Raw genomic sequence first — 17569 nt, 5'->3', positions numbered from 1 at the left:
CCATGTGTCACTTCTCAGCAGGTGTGATCTAGTCAGGAAAATGTCCCTTAATCATTAGAATAGTGCAGAAGTTACAGACTGAACACTGTATCTCATATGTGCCAATCACCATCAAGTAGCAAATGCTCCACGAGCAGCTTTCATCCTGCACAGCTTCTTAAATGGTGTTTTGTCAAGGGCCACGACTTATGAACAAAAGCCCATTTGAAAATAAGCCCATTTGAGAAAAAAATAAATGAGCCCAAATCTTCTTTTAGGGGTTAAATTAATGCCTCCTTTCATAATTTTAACTTAAGACAACTTAGGCCAGAAGGGCCCTTCAGGATGACGCCAATTCTTTAGTCCACATCCAGGGCTCTTAATGACCCTGGCACTAAGAAAAATGTCCATTTGAGTTTATAAATAAACTCAGGTTTACAGATGCATAACAGTGATACATTCTACAAAGTATCTGAAAAGGTGTGCCCATTGCTTAGCAGAAAAAAGGACCCCTTCTCCACAATTTCCCTCTCAGACGTCCCTTGAGAGAAAGAGAAGGCTGCACTGTGAAAGCAAAAGTAAAACTGAACTATAGCCTCCAATACATTCTCCTGTTCAGAGCACAAATAAAACTTCCTATTTTTTGACAAAACCTAGTACATGCCTTGCCTGCTTACTCCTGCCCCTCTAAACACGTGTACCTTTTTCAAACTTTCACTTCTCACCTTTGAAACAACCTTCTAAAGTCAGACCACATTTTAAACCCAGTAAAAAATAAATCAGAGAAAAGTAAAACTCTTTGAAAGTCATTTCCTTCTACCTTAGTGCTTGCTTTAGTCTTGGTTGCAAACCAAGCCCAGAGCATTTAAAACAAGATTCATGAATCAGGCTCTTCAGGATGAATGTTTTGCAAATGCACCAGCGGTTAAAAATTAACTCTGACAGGTGTAGAAGGGCAGGGGGGAGAAAGAGTCATTTATTTTCCCTCTGGGCTTGAGGGTGCAATATTAGACTTCAATTATGCTACATTAATATTTCTGAATATATCCATGAAATCTGAAATATGTAAATACACTTATAATGGGTTTCATTCAAAGGCACTCAGTGTTAAATGGTCCATTTTTACCTTAGTTGCCCTATAGAAATCTACTTTAGCGACCTAAGGATCAGTAGGGTAAACATAACACGAAGTGATTCAAGAAAACCTGCTGTTCAGCTTTAACCCTTTTTAAGACTTTTAGTAACAAAGAGAACAGCAAACTGTCAACCAAGTTCCGAGAACTTACTCTGTGCTTAGCCTTTCAAACCTTAGTTTCCCTCCCTACAGGGGGAGAAACCTTCCTTCACAGGTGTGCTGGATGCATTAAATGAGCTGGTGTGTTAAGAGTTCTTTGAGATTTCATTTGAATGATTATTATGCTGTGCCCAGTTCTACGCTAAGAAGAGCTGAAAAGGAGAAGCCTTTGTCCCTGAGAAATGTAGCTAAGCTGATGAAACTACCAGGACAACTACAGAACGGTTACGTATAAGAGGACAAGGGGCTTAAGGACATAAATGGAGTGAATGGGTCAAAACCCTGCACATCAAGCAGCGGAGGAGCTCCCTGGGTGCAGATGAAGAGGATGGCACTGTTGGGGCCACTGGGGACGGCTGTGCACTGCGTGCACTGCGTAAAGGCACCTGGGCAAGGTGCGTGGGGGGGGGGGGGCGGGAGGGGCCGGCGCTGGAGCTGGTGCTGAGATCCAGGCGCCTCTACTCCCTGAGTCGCACGCAGAGCAAAGGGCGTCAGACAAAGGCATCCTCCTCCCTCCAAGCAATGCGCCCACGGGGCAGCAACTGCCCACTGAGTGTCCTTTTCAGATCTGCGTTAAGTCCCCTCCAGGCATCCTGAGGCCAGGCTCCGCTGGTCACTGGTCGGGACCATGGGAACGTGGGACCAGTGGGGAGAACGGCCTGGTAGGATTCAGACGGCACTAACCGGGAAGGCGGCTTGAGGACGTGGAGCCCTGAACGAGGCCAGCTCCGGCAGGGCCTTAAACACCAGAGCTGACACGACACTAAGGACATACGACAGGGTCGTGAGCTTCAGTACTCCTCACCTCATTTAATGCTCATAACCATCCCAGGAGAGAGGCGTTATTCCCATTTCACAGACTGGAACACCGTATGGAAAGGCTGAATGACCTGGTGATGAACTCGGTAAGTAAGCAGCAAGAGTTGGGATTCAAACCCAGACGTGACTTGCGCTGTTCTTTCCACTGCATGACACACGAAGGAGCGACTTTGAGCCTGATCCCCAAAGCTACAACAGTTGCACTGGGGCTCTTTACTATATGTGACCCATAGGAGCACATATCACCTATTCTTGGTCTATTGCTTGCTGGGAACTTCGGAGGACTTTTTGACTGGACACTACAGGCAGTCCCGTTGCCCAGGAAGGTTCCAAAAGCCCAGGTAGCAGACAGAGCAGTGGGTCTGGTGTCTGGGCCGGGTGTCCCCACCCCTGGCAGACCCATTCTGGCTCACACTGGTTGGGGTGGCACCAGGTGAAACCATCAAGCTCTGTGGTCTTCAGTTTCTTCACGTGCAAACGGAGAGCTGGACAATGCATTCAGCTCTCAAGTGATGCTTTTTATGACGCTGTCACCTAAAATATTCACTGCTTTTTCAAATCCGGTAAAAATATCAAGCTGTTATTTCTGTCCTTTCCAATTTATTTTGAAGAAATCTTTAAAACTCCTTGAACTGAGATGCTATTTCTCTTTCCCCTTTTCAAATTGTACCTATTCTTCGAAGCCCACTTCAAGTCCTTTTGTTTTCCTATGAGCTTTTCCCGTCTACTAAAAAGTCACCAACCACATCTCTCAAATTCTTTTTATACTTACAGTACACACCCTCCTGCCCAGAATTTAATGAGACGCTGGGTGCTAACGGGTCTTATTGCAACTGACATGCTGCCTTACACATCATTAGCCCTGCCTATCATCTCAAGTTCTAACTGATAACAACTAGAAAAGGTATCTATTTGCCCCATAATAGTCTTGCTTGTCCTCCACCCCCCAAATATCATTCAAGCACTCATTTCTATTCATGAAAAAGTTACTGCAAATAAATGATTTACGAGTGTTCCCTGGAGGTGCGCCGGTGCTGTGCTTCCCAGCCCACTGGGATGAGCGCGTGCAGGGGTAACGGCGAAAGACTCCATGAAAACATCCCATTCCTACCAGGCCAAAGAAGTCATTTCTCTAACCCAGGGTGCCCTGTCAATCATCTGCACTCGAGCCATTCCTGAATACAAAGGTGTTAATGAGGACGTTGTCCTGGGGTGGGCAGTCTATTTTCACCAGTGAGAGACGCTGAAGCAACCTTTTAATTCCACGAGTCCCACACGACTTGATTTGCAGAATAGTTGACAGAGATCACACAAAGGGGGAAATGCCTCCAACTAGGATTTTAAAATTACTTGGATGCAACTTGTTTGGAAGAGGCTGCACGTGTTCTGGGATAGTCTAGCAACGCTCAAGGCTTTATGGATCGTTCTTCAACAGAGCTGATTGAACTGATCCATCTGCCTTTGAAATTGATACACCAATTTCTTAGTAGAAGGATGTAGGTAGGGTCTAGGACATAGCAAGGAGTCTTAAGTGTGCATTATCAAAACAGATGCAGATGAAGCTTTTCTTGGGTGGAATTCGGCTGAAACTGAGAAAGACGTTTAACCAGTTTACACCAGAAGCAGAAGCATTAAACTCCACCACTGATTCTACTACACCCCGTGTAGCAGAAATTCTCGAAAACTCCAGGCGATAAATTCGCTTGTGGGTTTGTGTCAAGCCCTGTCTGGCTTTTCGCTTCCATGTCCCCTCTCCAGAGAGCTGGCCACTGAGAAGACTGGGAACCTCCCCCACCCTTCCCTGCAAGCAGGGAGCAGCTCTCCCTGTCTCTGAGACGGACCTCCACACGGGTCAGGAGGAAGTGAAAGATCGTAGCTCGATCCTTTGGCCGGGGGTCCTGTTCTGTTCTTGCTGGTACTCTTCCTTCCCACCCATGTGATCAGTCTAGGAGTGGGTAGTTAATACACGGCTCCAGTGCCACGTTCACACCTATCCCTGTCCCCTCTCCACAGGGTACTTCTAATCTATCACTGCATCGTTTCCTACTGAGCCCAAAGGCAGCCTCTGAACACCAACACAGAGCTCCCAAATCCGTTATCGAGTGACCCAAGCAGTCACACGATATGACACCTTTTGGTCACCCTCTGGAACTGCAGTCCTGGGCCGTACCTGTTGACAGATTTCTCTGATGTGGTTTACAATCCAGAGTATCCCTGTTACACACCCTGCTTGCTGGGATTTGGAACATTTGGACTGGACCAGGCTTGCCTTACGTAGTATTTACGCTGCTACTCGTACCTGTGGATCCCATATTTTGGATGTGTCGACAGAAGCCCTTCCCAATACCTGTATCATGAGTGGTTACCCATCCCATTCTTTTTTTTTTTTTTGTGGTACGTGGGCCTCTCACTGTTGTGGCCTCTCCCGTTGCGGAGTGCAGGCTCCGGACGCGCAGGCTCAGCGGCCATGGCTCACAGGCCCAGCCGCTCCGCGGCATGTGGGATCTTCCCGGACCGGGGCACGAACCCGTATCCCCTGCATCAGCAGGCGGATTCTCAACCACTGCGCCACCAGGGAAGCCCACCCATCCCATTCTTTATCCCATCCCTACAGGTGGGTTTTAAGTCTAGGCCCTCACCTCTCTGTCTGCCCCTTCCAGATGCCAAGAACTAAGCCTAGCTATGGAACACCTTGAGAAAAAGCGCAACATACTCCGCCATTGCGTGACTTGATATCTGGGTCCCCACGTTTGCTCGTACAGAGATAAGTTTGGTAATTTGCATGAGTTACTCATAATAAATAATACATTCATGATGTTTTAATTAAATTCAAGACATAAATTCAGACTACAAGCAACACCTTCTACTGGTCCTGAAACTCCACTACACTTCTAGGGCCCTCATCAGTTTCTAAATGACCAGCTCACTTTTAACCACTATACGGCAAAGTAGGGTTGTTTAGACTTTCCACAGTAGAGGAAAAATGCATCAGTTTAAATGAAATCCACTGCTAACTCGGTCTACATTTCCCGCTTTGTTAAACGGCTAATTGAATGCCAGCCTGCTTTCACAGAAGTGTCTGGCTTGCTCAAACTTCTTGCAGTAGACCCCTAGTTTCACACTGCTTGCATTATTAAAAATGTTTATTTTGACAAGACATATCTCAGCCTACCTGCTTCCAAAAAACACATTCCAAAATACTTTAAATTATATAGTAATTATAAATCCCCTGCTTTGTAAGTACGAGAAAGAAAAACAAAAATGTCAGCAACGAAAATCAACGCCATCATTTATGCAACAACCAGAAGCATCAGGTTAAGGGGGTCGGGGAGCTCTCCCAGCAACCCTCACCTGAAACCAAGACCATGTGAAATCCACAAATATCAAAAGCTGGATAATACTGACCATATGCGCTGCTGCCCAGCTATTTTCCCCTTAAGTCATAAGGTAACATGTTATTATGGATCTCAATTCCGCGAGAAACTTATGGCACTCCAGAGGAGACTGAAAGCCACCATTTTTCAGGCTCTAAAAAACGAACAGTGAGGGAATTTTAAATGTTCCGAAGGCATTACCTGGTGCAGGCTGGCGTTCATTCCATTCGGTGGAGATTAAAATTTCTATAACTTTTATGAGGTGTTCAGTATTCTCAGAACTACAAAAAAATAAAAGAGACCATTAGACACCTTTTTCCCTAAACAACAAACTTATTTTCATTTCTGCATATTCAAGTGAATGTGTCTGATGGAACTATGTACATGCACTTGTGAACTGGTATCTTCAGAAGAAGCTTAATGACCCATAAACTTAGGACTACCCTCATCACCCCAAAATCCAGGTTGCTCTTCTTTCACTTACCTGGCTGCTGGGAATCTGAAAAGCAGGGGGCTGAAGAGTTCAGAGAGTACTCTTGCATTCAAAAGATTTTTGCTGGACGTTTGAGAGAGCGTGAAGAAATGTTTTAGCAAATACTGCAGCGTGAGCCAATACTGATGAGGTATGCTGGGTGACCTAATGAGCTTCTTCAACAGCTGGATGTATTCTTCAGAGCTTTGCACTTCTACAGGTTAAAAAAAGAAAAGAAAGAAAGAAAGCAAAAGGAATGAGAGACTGTTTCTAGCTATTAGTGAATAAACACCTAGAAAATTTCTGTTCTAGCTACAGAGGGATCATTTAAAATGAAGGCATCAGAAACAGCAGACAATACATTTGCTCTTCTCATTAGAAAAGGTACTATGAGAAAGTCAAAATCTCAAGTCAAATGGAAATGCAAGAAACTCTTGGTGTACAAAACCACAAGAAGTTCTCGGCGTGCTGCCGTCCATGGAGCAGCTTCAAATGTGATTGGCTAATTTGGAGGAGCATCAGATAAGTATCACAGGTTTCAACTTTGAAGGTTACGAACCACAATTTCCTGTCCCCAAAGCACTTTAACTGAGCATTAGCTCCTAAAACGGAGAGTCCTCTTCCTTCAACTCATTTTCCAATGGCCACTGGAGGAAGGTGATGGGAACATCACCAGTCACTGGGTCCTAGTCTGGTTCCCTGAATCCAGTGATGGCCACTTGGCATGCTGAGGCATTTGCTGACGTAGTAAACCTTAAAATACTGATAAAAGGTTAACAATTAGCCATTTCAACACGTGGACGGCCTTCCTAAGCAAACTAGAATCTGGCTCTTCTAGCGGATGCCCTGGTAAGGGAGGCAATTTGTACTGATGGGGGTGGGGGCAGACCCCTCCTAACACTTTCTAAGAAATCTCTCTTTATCTGCAGCCCTTGAGTTGACAAGTACATCCACATCCCAATACACGTTCAGGGAAGTTCTCCGAAGACGCAACACACCTGGGGCTAAAGAAACCATTTCATTGTAAATGGCTACTGGAATGACAGGATTTGGTAAGTCCAGGAGATAGCGTTTGAAAGCGTCTGCTAAAACGTGCACATCGATCATTTCCAAGTCCACGGAGGCAGCATCTATGGTAGGAATATGCAAAAAAAAAAATTTTCAGACATTTTATGCATTGGTTGGGTGGATTTTCTGAATGTGCGACTTCAGTGTGACACATGAAAGGAAGCGGTATGAGAACAAATGTAAAGATGCTTGCATATTTATGAGCAGTGTTTCTTGCAGGGGTTGCTCCTGGCATTTCAAAATAGAACATTTTTCCCTTATGTAGGTCTGTCCCCCACCCTGTACCCATTTAGCATGAAGGCCCCTGCCCACGATGCCAGGAACACATTCTCAGACTTCGGGGCAACAAAAAACAGTGCTCCTGCTGTGGGCTGAACGGTTTCCCCTACAATTCATATGTTGAAGCCCCAACTCCCAGCACCTCGGGATCTGAATATATCTGGAGACAGGGCCTTTAAAGCGGTGTTTAAATTAAAACGGGGCCATTAGAGTGGGCCCTAATCAATTTGACTGGTATTATAAGAGGAGGAAATTTGGACAAAGGGACACCGAGGGTGCACGTACAGAGGACAGGCCATACGAGGACACAGCAAGGAAGCGGCCATCTGTAAGCCAAGGAGAGAGGCCTCAGAAGAAACCAAACCTGCCTTGATCTGGGACTTCTAGCCTCCAGAACTGTGAGAAGACAGATTTCTGTTTTATAAGCCACCCAGTCTGTGGAATGTTGTTATGGCAGCCACAACAAACAAATGCAGCCCCTCACAATGTTTGCAAGTTCGTCTGGATGGTGGTTCTCCCCTGACTGAGAAGGGTTCTTGTTCTAGGGACGGTGGATCACACAGTAAATACCTCCTAAAATGGCAACAAGAAAACGTGACGTGCAAATCCATAGATTTCCTAAAATCTGAATTGCTCAATACTGCATATCAGAACTAATATAAATTTAACACAATAACAATAAATAATAAATATAAATATATATAAATATAATAGATAATAATAAACACAGACGGATTGATTAAACAGTAAGCTATTACAGAATCTTAGCAGTCAATCTCAAGAACGGCCATGGAAATGATGTGAACGTCTTTGGCATGTTTCTCCCTAGTTCTGACAGGGCATTCTGATTAAGGTATTACTAATACAACTGGTGGGCACTGAACTATCTCAGAAGAAAGATAAGACAGGCAGTCTGTCCAGGAAATCCTTCATCTGGAAAACAGGTCAGGCAGTTCAACACTGGGGTGGTATGAATCACAGCCTCTCTCTGAGTACTTGGAGTAGAATGAGGCCCACTGCCCGGTGGAAAGAAGGGGTGCTGCGGGCAGGAAGGACCACGGTCACTGCTAAAGGATGCACACTACCGACAGGAAAGATGACTTGAGGGAAATTAGCTGGGGACACGTGCATGTACTCAGTGGAGAACAGGGGACCTGACGAGCGAAATGCTACATTTCTAAACAGCTTTATGAATCGTGGCGTTCAAAATACGTCAGAAAGGAGCGCTGCTGGAAGTGCTGATACCACTTGTGGTAATCTGGATTTCAGGACCGTTAGAAACGTGTGAGACAGTATCAAGAAGTAACCTAACTAGCAGATTGACAGGACTGGGTTGTGGCCTAGGAGAGGATGAGAGAGAATCAAAGTTTACTCGCAGGTATTCAGCATGAGAAGGAGAAGTGGCATCCTGGATGCCCACGAACCGGGTGTGATATTATAAAGCACTTAGGCTGAGTTAACAAAGCTCCTTGGACATATCATCATCAGCCAAACGTGTCCCACTAACTAGGCAGAACTTATGAAAGATAATCGTACAATACCATAAACCTCAGGAAAGTCCTGAGCTGGTAGCAAATGAGGATAGGTTAGTTTGAGGAAAAGAATGAAAAGGTAGAGAAGCAAGGGCTTAAATCACTTAAATGTCCCACAAAGAACAAACCAGAGGCATATGACATCTCAAGCTGCTGCCCCCTCCTCCCAAATTCACCCCCTGTATACTGCATTTAATATCACTTTGCCCAACCAATTCTTATGACTTAATTTGCTCATCCTAAAACACTATTTGGCGATGAGGTATAAACATGAAGATGCTAAAGGTTCCACACGTCGCCCCCTGCAGGAGTCATCTCTCTATGACACCTGACACTTCCCACTATGGTAACTGCGAGTCTCTCTCCTAGACTGACAGTCCCTCCAGGGCACGGACTGTGGCTCTCACCTGCTCTTCTCACAGCCCTCAGTGCTCAGCAGAGAATGTGCTTGTTGAATGTTTGTGAGCTGAGCTACACAAAGTCCTGAGAGTGATGTTCATTCACTGAAGCCCTTCTCCAACATATGAGGTGTATTCCAAAGAGCCTTTATAACCTTTGAATGAAATAACCTTATTTCAAGTCTTTGGATCAGCTCACCTTATGTCAGATTCCACTAGAGCCGATGTAGTATGTTCTATTTATTTATAGACAACTTCTAAAGCTCCTTGGGGTTTCTGACTTCTATTCTAGCAGTCTCCTTTTCTGCATTAAACCTATGCTAATGTGCTCTTCCAAGAGCTAGACACATCTGTCACGTGATGACAGTGGAAGTTAGTTCAGAGAGAGCCACCCAATCTTTAGGTCTGGGTTGGGGCGTTTACACCCTCTTCTACCCTGCTTTTCTGAGTCTACTCCTGACGGGCAACCAGTAGACCCTCCAACACTTCATTCCTTCTCCCACTGGAATGGAGTCCCCTCTCTGACTGGTCTTTATCTAAGTAAAGGGTTCTCAACTGGGGTCCTCAATTTTGCTGACCCACCTCCACCCTTAGGAGACATCTCTCAACACCTGGAGACATCTCCGATTGTCACAACCGGGGGAAAATCCCACTGGCATCTAGTGGGTGGAGGCCAGGAGTGCTGCTGAAACCCTACAACGCACAGAACAGCCCCCTGACAACAAAGAATTATCTATCCTAAAATGTCCACAGTGCTGAGGCTGAAGAAGGCTGATTCTTTTTTTTTTTTTTTTTTTTTTCCGGTACGCGGGCCTCTCACCGCTGTGGCCTCTCCCGTTGCGGAGCACAGGCTCCGGACACACAGGCTCAGCGGCCATGGCTCATGGGCCCAGCCGCTCCGCGGCATGTGGGATCTTCCCGGACCGGGGCACGAACCCGTGTCCCCTGCATCGGCAGGCGGACTCTCAACCACTGCGCCACCAGGGAAGCCCTAGGCTGATTTTTTAAATTGAGGTATCTTGGGACTTCCCTGGAGGTCCAGTGGTTAAGACTCTGTGCTTCCAGTGCAGAGGGGTGTGGGATCGATCCCTGGTCGGGGAACTAAGATCCCACATGCCGTGTGGTATGGCCAAAAAAAAAAAAAAAAAAAATCTCTACCGCTTCTTTAAAAAAAAAATAAAAATAAATTAAAATTGAGGACATACAGCATTATATCAGTTTCAGGTGTACCACATAATGATTTGATATTTGTATAGACCATTGTTAAACCAACACCACAGTAAGTCTAGTTAATATCCATCACCACACAGAGTCACACACATAGGTTTTTCTTGTAATGAGAACTTTTAAAGGAAAAGCCTAATTCAGGTTAAGAGAAACCAAAAGAGAGAAAGAAAGAGAGAAAGAAAATAATTCACACCATTAAAATTAAAACAAAAAAACAAGAAAGAAATATTTTATTTTAGGGCAATATAATGGGGGAAAAACAAGAATAAGGGCTTTTAGAGTCAGAACAATTAGGATGCAAGTCACGGCTTTACCATCAGCAGTTACTAATATTTGTATCACAAGACTGATGTGTGGATGAAATAAAATAACTTAGTAGGTGCTAATAAATGTAGGCTGTTGTCCTCCACCCACGTCTGTCCTTTTCAGACACTGGTAATTCATGGGGTTGGTTAAAAGCCATTCTTTTTGTTTTTAGTGTGACTTATCTTTGAGCTTCCTCCCAGATATTATGATTTTTTATAGACTGAAAAATCCTTAAGCTGGAAACAGTCCTGGAGGATCCTCACTCCTAAATTGAGATAATGTTTACTCTTTTTGTTTTGCCACAAAATTCACTTTTATAGCACAGAATCCAAGGGAAACCAGTTTTCTATGTGTGTTTTGATCTCAAATGTGGAAAGAAAGCTGTCTGTCAAAATATCTTGTTGAAGTGAATTTGGGTTATGTATTCCATCTCACAGGTGGTGTGAAGATTTTTTTAAAGCCCAACTGCATCATTTTGTTTTTGGTCACATTTAAAAACGTAACCGCTCTTTCGCAAATAACTCCCATTTCATCAGTCTCTGAAGTCTAAACATTTCCTGTGACTTTTAACATGTTCGATTTGACCAATTTTCTGACCAAAGCACGTATCTCTATTTCAATTGGCTAGGACAAAATTTGGTGTTTCCTTAACACCCTGGTAAAGCTGTTAGAGATAAAGAAAAACAAGTCTTTTCACCTTGATTTTTCTGCGAGTCAACTTCTAATGACCTACTCTGGATGTGTGTAGGAGGATGTGCCCTGTGTGTGTGTAAGACTGATTTCCATGTACAAAGGGAAAATGAAAGTTAAAAAAAAAATTTTTTTTTAAGCTTCAGACATTTGGGTGGTGCATTTCAAGTAAAACTATCGACTGATAAAGATCTAATCTCCTTCTTTTTTCCCAGAAACATCTCTTCTAGAAATTTTCATAAGCTGCCTCGTTTTGAAGGTGCCTCACACTTCAAATTTTTTCGTTTATTAAATGTCATGTGGGCATTCTTTGCATAACTGCACGTCTGAAAGTGCTTCTGCCAAAACTGGGTTTCACTCCTTTTGGTTCAAACACCCAGATTCAGCTAAAATAGTGTGAGGCAAAAAATTATTAATAAAAAGAAAAGTATTGGGAGGGAATGAAGGATCTGAGAGATTCTAGAAGTTGATGCAGAAGATGACTTGCTAGAATGATGGCCAGTAAATTTACATTTGTACAGTTTTATTCTGTATGGCAAAGGAGGGAAGGGACAAATAATAAAGCCACCACTTGGTTAAATTAATTGATGGCATTTGACCAATGGTTTGCTTGAGCCGACTTGTACTGGCTCAGAATTCTTCCCAAGAGTTCAGTGATAACATATTGGTAGCTTGAAATTAACCACGGTGAGAAGATTTACACCACAGAAGTGGGTAAATGCTACAAACCAGGGCTGGTTTCTTCCCCCCAGAGAGTTGGTTTACCAGCACATTACAGAAGATAATAATATCATGATGTTACTTGATGTAAATATGGCATGAAAAGACAAGCAAGCAAGGAAGGAAGACAGAAAGAAAGGGAAAAGAAAAGGAAAAAAGAGAGAGAAAGGGAAAAAGGGAAAGGTCAGAAGAGACCTTTGTTAAATGACATAGACTTATAAATAGTATTTTAACTGGTCCAGATGAATTAGATGTAGCCAATGGCAGGGTCAGAGAAAGATGGTAGATAAGCAGAGGCAGAGAAATCCCAAGATGCTTCTCTCCTCTGCAGTTTCGACAGCACCCAGAGGCTCATGGCTATGATGACAGCCAAGTACCTGCAGGCAGGCAGGCACACACACCCCAACTCGAGACAAACATCAGAGGTCTGCCCTCTTAGCATAACAGGGCAGAGCGAAGAGTGCATATTTCTGAGCTCCCTTCAAACTGAGAATGTTGCACAGTTAAGCTCACATGTTTTTGTGCTTTACCTGAAACAGAAAGGTAAGAATCGTCTTTCCCATGTGTATTTCTAGCTCTGTGACACTCACCACAATCAAGAAGCTGTCGTAATTCTGCTGCGTTGCTGGAGCTCTGTGTTCTGTATAGAGTTGAACATTCCAGACCTAGGACACAAAACAGACTGAGTATGCAAAACAAAGCTCTCTGGAGAATGTGTGAGCCTGCGGCCAGAGAGACATTCCAGTTTCCATCCAGTGTCTATTCTAGATGTGTACCAAATATTCCTGGAAGTCACCTCCTACTATTCATCTTATCTGGCATGTCAATAATTTTGGCAACATCACCTGGCCACTGAGGAGCAAGTTAATTCTCTTTATTAAAATAGGGAGAAGTTAACAGTTTCCATACAGTAACTACATGTTAGTGTAGAGTCAGAAGTCAGACCCAGATTACCTCCCCAGGTCACTGCAACAAACAGCTTGTGAGTCCAGCACAGGTGGCAAGGAGTGTATTTAATGAATGTCCACGAGACAAATACAAATGATAACACCCACGAAATCAGGCCATAACCCGTTAACCGATTCCCTCTACCAGTTGGATTACCTTTCTTTTCAATGGCTTCCACTAGCTTGATAAGAAGCGGTGGAGCAACGTCAGGAGGGGCGAACTGCTCTGCAAGGTCTGGAAGAGTCAAAGCTGCAAATAAACACAATTGCACGGTTATGTTTAATCGGGGGTAATCCAACGCAGTAGACATCAGTGAAGATGACTAGAACACAAAGTCATGTAGTTCTACTGGGATGGCAGCAACCTCAGGCCGGAACGAGAGAGAGAGCCTGTACTGGACCCTGTGTTGAGAAGGCTCCTTGCGGGCCGCCCCCCAGCTGTGCCTCTTCCCACAGTGTGATGAGTTTGGGGGGCCAAGGGGACACGCCCACTGCTTCTCTCCTAAGACACACTCAGAGCACTTCTCAGAAGCTTGGAATCCCTTGCCCCAGTGGCCTCTCGGGGCCTCTTCCCCAGGTCCACCCTCCCCAGGGCAGACCTTCCTGCAGGGGTGCCCCCCCCCCTTTGGACCTGGGGAGTGGGTGAGGGTGTGGGGAGTGGGGCTCAGGATGGAACGGAGTCTGGACGTGCAAAGGTCCTGGCAGCGCAGGGCCAAGCCAGGGGTGGGCTGGGAACCAGCTCTCCCCATATCACCACACTCTCAGGCAGAACTGAGAACCTAAGAACTCTAAATTCAAATCTGGCTTCCTGGTCATTGTGAAGAAATAACTGCCCAGGTAGGAGGATGGAACATATCTTACTGAACAGTCTGTTAACAATCAATATGTGATTTATAACTTTAAAATATTTAGACACAGGCTGGTTGGCCTTCCTTTTGTATTTTTGCCCCAAGCCCCACAAATGGCGGGGTGGGCTTAATATCAGATCCGAAGCCAGTACAAATGATCCCTGGCCACTTGAGATGCAAATTAAATCCCCATGGACCTGCTCTTGAAAAGCCTTTATTTGCTTACATATGTTTTGGTCAGTTAATCTCTTAATAAATGTGATGCTTTCATGAACTTGTTTCCATGCTTTCATTTACATGTTTTACCAAATGATACAAAGGGAAAAAAACGTCTAATTGGATGACACAGATAATGCCCTTCAACATAACACTGATAACTGTATTTTCGCTCCAAAAATATATGCAAGTAAAGTACAAGTATTTTTCTCCTAATATACCAGGAGAGGGAGCTAAATATACTCATCTCAAATTTCTCAAAGTACAAAATATACAAATGGTAAAATGACAGGTAAAATGACAGTCTTCATGAAAATACCTACATACACGTGCCGTCAGTTTATCAGCCATCACTAAACAATTTGTAGACACTTAAGGTTCAACGCTGTGTATATACTCTCACCTAGGAATAGTTAATATGATCTAATAATCTAATAAGAAAGACTAAATACTGACAATTTTGTTTCAATGAGATTTGAGTGGTGTGATTTTTATTATAAGCCATATAGCGTGTTAAGTACATTTCTAATGAAGCCCATCTTTCTTTTTATTTATTTATTTATTTTTTTTTTCTTTTTGTGGTATGCGGGCCTCTCACTGTTGTGGCCTCTCCCGTTGCGGAGCACAGGCTCCGGACGCACAGGCTCAGCGGCCATGGCTCACGGGCTTAGTTGCTCCGCGGCATGTGGGATCTTCCCGGACCGGGGCATGAACCTGTGTCTCCTGCATCGGCAGGCGGACTCTCAACCACTGCGCCACCAGGGAAGCCCTAATGAAGCCCATCTTTCTAACAGTGAGTCGGCATAGAAAGACAACAGATTCACAAGATAAGAGTCAAGTAAGATTATGTTAAATTTTGACCTTAGAGACTTAAGTATGATTAACGTCATTTCGGAAACCCAGCCCCTGTAGTAGAAGACCCTCTTAGGTGGCACTATTACCTGAGATAGACAGTAACATGATCTTGCCACCTAACACTATTAAGCCATTCCAGGTACCCAGGATAAAAGGAGAAGAGCTAAGTTATGGAAGAAAATCCTACAGCAGCACTCTCCAGGAGAACTTTCTGTGATGATGGAAATGTTCTATTAGCTGTGCCACCCAGCAAGTGCTCCTGAGCACTTGAAATGTAGCTATTGCAACGGAGGATGTGAATTTTTAATTTTCATGGACTTAAAATGAGATAGCTGTATGTAGCTAGTGACACCACACTATTGAAGAGCGCAGTGCTATAGCCTGAGCAAGGGCAAGTTTTGTCAACAACAGATGAAAGGTTCCCGAGTTGACTTTGTGCTACAAAGACCCCACTAAAAGCTGTCCCAGAGGACATGGCATCTGGACGTGGGGCTTATCAACATCTGAGCGCAGGGCACACAACATTTATCACTCAGTTTCCTGGGCCACTTTGTCCTACTGCAACAGCACTTGAACACATTTCGCACTTCATGAAAGCAGGACAGATATGCCGCTGACTCGCCAGACAGTCGCGATGCAGGGAGCTGAATGGACACTTCATCTCGCTGGTGCTTCCCCCACTGGCCTGTGCCTATGGATCATGTGGAGAACTTGCCAGGAAGACAGAATGCTGGGTATGACTACAAACCCCCGGAATCAGAATATCCAGGAATGGAGCTAGTCATCTGTTTTGGGTTAGTAGTAAGTTTTCGGACATGCCATAGATGATAAGCAAATCCGTGCAAGTGACCCCCACCCCCTACCTGAAAAAATCCAGCAATGACGTCGCCCAAATCTGTTAAAATATGAGTATACCCGAAAAGAACTTAAAAATACCAATATCTTGGGGTGGGGGGAGGGATAAATTAGGAGGTTGGGATTAACATATACACACGACTATAGATAAAATAGATAACCAACAAGGACCTACTGTACAGCACAGGGAACTAGACTCAAAATTTTGTAATAACCTATAAGGGAAGAGAATCTGAAGAATATATATATGAAACTGAATCGCTGTGCTGTATACCTGAAACTAACACAATATTGTAAATCAACTATACTTTAATAAAAAATACAAATATCTTGAAAGTTTCATAGTTTTTTTTAGTTAAAAGCACTGTAAAATAAAAACAGAAATACTATAAAATGAAAGAGCATAGCATCTCATTCCTCCGATAAATTATAAACTACTTCCCTTTGCCTTAGATTATCAGCTCACAAAAATAGCCTCCCTCATAGATGCCTTCTACACTGAGCAAAGTGAAATAGCATCCTATCAGCACATGTAACAGAAGGAAAACATAAAGGTAGAGATATGTTGTGGAGAAATATTATTAATTAGGACTCACTGTAGCGTCTCTTCTTAGCCCTCTCAAACTTACAGATCTCAGCACAGCCAATGCAAAAAGCTAAAGATTAAACAGTAAATGCATGAACCCACATATCTACACTACACTCATCCAACTAACATGCCTCGTTCGTCTTTTCCTTCCCTCATAAATTACACAGGCATTTTTTTTAAATTAAAAAAAGAAAAAAAACCCTTAAAGTTGGCAACTAAAAATGGAATTACTTAATAAGGTTTATCTCCTTTCAGAATCTTACGAACACGATCATTTCTGCAGGCAAATATGAAAGTTAAATTAAGTGATAATTAAAGATTTCACCTAATTGTGATTGAAATATGCACCCAAGAGTTGTTACATTACTGGGTTGGCAAATATTACATATAAAATTGTTTCTGCCACTCTTACTTCTTCACTTCAGCTTGAAGAAGGAGGAAAAAAAAAGCCTTTCCTTAGTCCTTTCAATGTTTCTTTAGCAAAACATGGTAGTTTACTTTCCATGCAACATATCCTGAGCTGCAAAATATCATTTCTTTTACTCATACAAGTACTACATGAAGTTTCTAAAAAGCATTGTGATGGCTATCAGGTATCTATAACAATATTTTTCTCAAAGTACACCCCAGAATACTTTAAAAAGAAAAAAACTAGACGCATATATTAGGAAGTACAGGTACTCCTTTGTAACACATTGAGTGAATTTACCACTGAATTTTGTTAATATTGAAAAAAGCTTATTACCCAAATGTATAAAGCATCATAACTGATCAAAATTTTGGGGGGTTTTAAAAGGTAAATTTTACAAAGAGACAAGGTTTTTTAAAGTAACAATTCAAGGATTTCCTATTCTCTAGTACAATATCTATGATTCAATCCATTTCCCCTTTAAAATATTTAAACATATGGGATGTGGAAGCTTCACCCAGTAAGCTTTTAAAGTTCACATTTTCTATTTCGGGCAATTAACAGTGAAAGTCTAAAAAGCATTCTAAAGCAAAATATTAATTATTTCAACAATCCTAAAATCAACTATTCCTGTAATTTCATTAAATACACAAGGTCAATATTTACGCTTCCGTTAGATCCCATTTAAAAAT

General features: G+C 43.2%; 1 protein-coding gene across 6 annotated transcripts in view; it reads right to left on the bottom strand.

The window, feature by feature from the left end:
- The window catches only part of PIK3R1 (phosphoinositide-3-kinase regulatory subunit 1), a 562712-nt gene that overhangs the window by 15326 nt on the left and 529817 nt on the right, over window positions 1–17569 (bottom strand). For all 6 annotated transcript variants that reach the window (XM_067031067.1, XM_059060630.2, XM_067031068.1 and 3 more), the window contains 5 exons: window positions 13263–13355; window positions 12749–12823; window positions 6937–7068; window positions 5951–6152; window positions 5668–5747 (listed from right to left, as the gene is read on the bottom strand). In XM_067031067.1, the coding sequence (XP_066887168.1) occupies window positions 5668–5747; window positions 5951–6152; window positions 6937–7068; window positions 12749–12823; window positions 13263–13355 (582 nt within the window). The remainder of the gene's footprint in view (window positions 1–5667; window positions 5748–5950; window positions 6153–6936; window positions 7069–12748; window positions 12824–13262; window positions 13356–17569) is intronic.

This window comes from Kogia breviceps, chromosome 4 (assembly GCF_026419965.1).
Source record: "Kogia breviceps isolate mKogBre1 chromosome 4, mKogBre1 haplotype 1, whole genome shotgun sequence".
NCBI classification, from domain to species: Eukaryota; Metazoa; Chordata; class Mammalia; order Artiodactyla; family Physeteridae; genus Kogia; species Kogia breviceps.
This window is presented reverse-complemented; position numbering and strand designations above follow the sequence as displayed.